General features: G+C 54.2%; 1 protein-coding gene across 1 annotated transcript; it reads right to left on the bottom strand.

The window, feature by feature from the left end:
* Positions 1 to 1,112: 1,112 nt before the first annotated feature.
* DQ04_07821010 (hypothetical protein) lies at positions 1,113 to 2,927 on the bottom strand (the record flags this gene model as incomplete). Its single annotated transcript, XM_009315316.1, has 1 exon — positions 1,113 to 2,927. The coding sequence occupies one exon, from the start codon at positions 2,925 to 2,927 to the stop codon at positions 1,113 to 1,115; it is 1,815 nt and encodes a 604-aa protein (XP_009313591.1).
* Positions 2,928 to 3,191: the final 264 nt, after the last annotated feature.

The raw sequence follows: 3,191 nt of genomic DNA, 5'->3' as shown, positions 1-3,191 counted from the left end.
CACCAAGAACCACACAAAAAAACAAACAAGCAAACAAACGTATATACACATTCACACAGAAAACTCACCAAAAAGAAAGGAGAAACAATGACACGAAAAGAAAAACAAAACAAAACAAAACAAACCAAATGCCGGTGCACCAATGAAACAAATGCCTCCATGCACACACAGAATATGCGATGCAGCCTGTGAGGCAGTGGGGAGTGGGATGTGGATGTAATGGGGACCGGGGGCTCTGGGAAGAAGAGTTCAGGCCGCAACTCGACCAAACATCATAATGCGTGGCAAAAAAACAAAAACAAAGCCAACAACAACAACAACAACAACACACACACACACACGCACAGAGACGGAGTTACAGCACAGAGGAAAGGGTGATGACTGGTGAGAAAACATGAGTTGCGGGGACAACTGTATGTAATGCATTCGCAGTCTCACACGCACACAGGCTCATACACATGTTTATGTATAAATATGCCAGCATACATTATACATATATGTATATAACGATATAAATGGTCATACCCATATCACTCTTTCCCTGTTAGTCTGCACAACTGACACCTCTCTTCCTCTTATTCCTCCCGTCACTCTGTCGGTCTTTTTCCTACTCGCACATACACACAGGCACGCACACAAACACACACAGAACACTGCTAGTAATGTGTAACATCTACCTTTGTGGCACGGCAATCGAGCTCCTGTCACTACACTGGACAGTAGTTTCATGCGAATTGCCCTGTCGGCCCCTCCTCCCTGCTTCCTTCTCAACGTTCTCAGACACTACTCCTGCTTGAGGTTCGCGATGAAGGCCTTGAGAGAGGAGAGGGGGCATAAACGCCCATACAGCGGTGCTGTACCCGACACGTGCTCCCCCCGCTCCCTGCTATACACACACACACACANAAAAAAAAAAAAAAAACAACAACAGCGGGATATAACCTCTAAAATGCCACCTCGAGTCATTTTAAAACACTCAAAAACGCTGCTTTTCCCTTTTTACTTTGTATCTCCCTCCTTTCCTTCCCCCACCTTCCTGCTACTGACGATTTGCCTACCACGCGGGTTCTGGCGGCTTCCCCCAATCAATCTCCCTCTTTTGCGGTTGAACTTCACTGACCCCTACCGCGGTGGTTCTTCTTCTCGTTCGCCTCCGCCGCCTCCAGCATCCGCAGGTCAGGGCTCTGCACCCGCTGCGCATTGACTAGGGCGTTGCGGAACCAATCCGCCCCCATGCGCTCGCCCTTCTTTCCATAGAAGCTGCGCGGCGTGCGTGGGCGGCGCTTACGTACATTTTTCTCCACATCCAGCGGCATGCGCATCGGGTAGAATTGCTGCGGCGGGCGGTCGAGGAAGACAAGTTGGTCAAGCACACTGTGTTGCTGGCGATCTATCTCCTTTTGTTCGCCTGCGCTTTCCACAAAGACGTAATTGGGTTTGGGACGGTTCTTCTGGGCTGCGGCAGCGTGCTTTCGCAGAATCATCTGGTAGCGGTCAGAGAGCAGCAGCAGCGGCGTGGCCTCCCACGCCTTCCGCAGCGCCTGTCGCTTCTGTGGTGACCACGAGTTTTGTTCCTGCGGGGTCATCTCCACCGGTGCGCCAGTGGGGTTTCGTGTGGGTCCTTCCTCGCGCCGCATCCCACTGCCTTTCACATTGCTTCCCTTGAAAGTGGGTTGACTACTCACGGGCTCCGACCTAGCTATTGGGGTCCCCTCGCGCGGATCCATCACACANCCCCACAGGCTCGAGTTGAACTGCACCACGCTGGCGTCGGCTGTGCTCTTCTGTCGTCCCTGAGGTGTTTCATTATTAGCCCCACGCATATGTGGATTTCTGACACGCGTGACGTTTGTTGCTGTTTTTGTTACACTGATAGTTGTGTTTGCGCCAGTATTAGCAGGTACGCGGGGATTTTGTGGCAGAGTACCCAGCGGTTTGACTTGACCAGCTGTGTTATTTTTGGAGGTGTTGGCCACAATTGGCACTTCCACATCTTTTGGTTTATGCAGCTGGTCCAACCACCAACGCTCCTTCGCAGCAGTCTTGGTGCAACCGGGGTACTCGTCTACAGTTTTCTCGGCACGCGACACCGTCGGCATCACCTGGTTGACTGGCCTGGACGTACGCCTGACTGTTGGGACTATGGGATGCGTGGTGGAGGTCGCCGTGAACCATGGCAGCTCTTGCTTGGGAACCACCGGCACCACCGGCGCAGAGGCGTTGTGTGTGGTCGGAAACACTCCCCTTTCCTGGGACTGTGAAATCCGCCTCCTCGTTTCCTCATCGCTCTGGCGCCGGATTGGGGGGTGTGGCGGCATTGGCGTCTGCTGCTGTTGTCGCTGTTCCTGCTGCTTTGACCCCGACACGTCAGTGAGATTGCGCACCGTCACACGCCTGCCATTANCAACAGCATCTGGGCGGGAGGTCGGTGGCGCCACATTCGGGTGTGGCTGCCGTGGGGGCGGTAACGCACTGCCTGTCACCCTGGGGGTTGGTTTCACCTCAGGTGTTTTGACGTAACCGTTCATCCCCGCCGACGTATTCTCCACCTGCGTCCCTGTGGTGGAAAACCACCCACTGTACCCCATTTGCACGTCCCAACTGCTGCCATTGCCGCCGCTTGCTGACGGGATCGGCAACGCACTGACGGGCGCTTTTCCCACCGCCGCATTCGGGGAGGTGGTGGTGTTCCTCACCCCGATCTTTGGTGAGACCCGCCCTGTCACGGGACTGGAATTGTTTTCGTCGTGCGACTTCAGCACATTGACCAAAGCATCCACATCGCCGACGNCCCGCCCTGTCACGGGACTGGAATTGTTTTCGTCGTGCGACTTCAGCACATTGACCAAAGCATCCACATCGCCGACGAGGCCGTAACCATTTCCATAACCATAAGCAAACGGGTCCTCATCGGCGTATAGGTCCATTACGAGTGACGCCAGTTGCGCGGTAGTGCAGCCGCGCCTCCTCGGATATGTGTATGTATGTCTTTGTAGTGTTGCGCGCGCCGCCCTCGGTATCTTTGTTCGCTAAGCCTCTGCTCACAATATGTGGTGGCGTACGGCTATCGCACAAGACCCCAACTCTCTCCCTGCTGCTGTGAATGAATGCGTGTGGGGATTGTAGCGTGCCGGCTTCTGGCAAAACAAGCTGGTGCACAAAATAGATCGCTCGCACACACACACACACAC

Source organism: Trypanosoma grayi (assembly GCF_000691245.1).
Source record: "Trypanosoma grayi strain ANR4 Tgr_782_V1, whole genome shotgun sequence".
Taxonomy (NCBI): Eukaryota; Euglenozoa; class Kinetoplastea; order Trypanosomatida; family Trypanosomatidae; genus Trypanosoma; species Trypanosoma grayi.
This window is presented reverse-complemented; position numbering and strand designations above follow the sequence as displayed.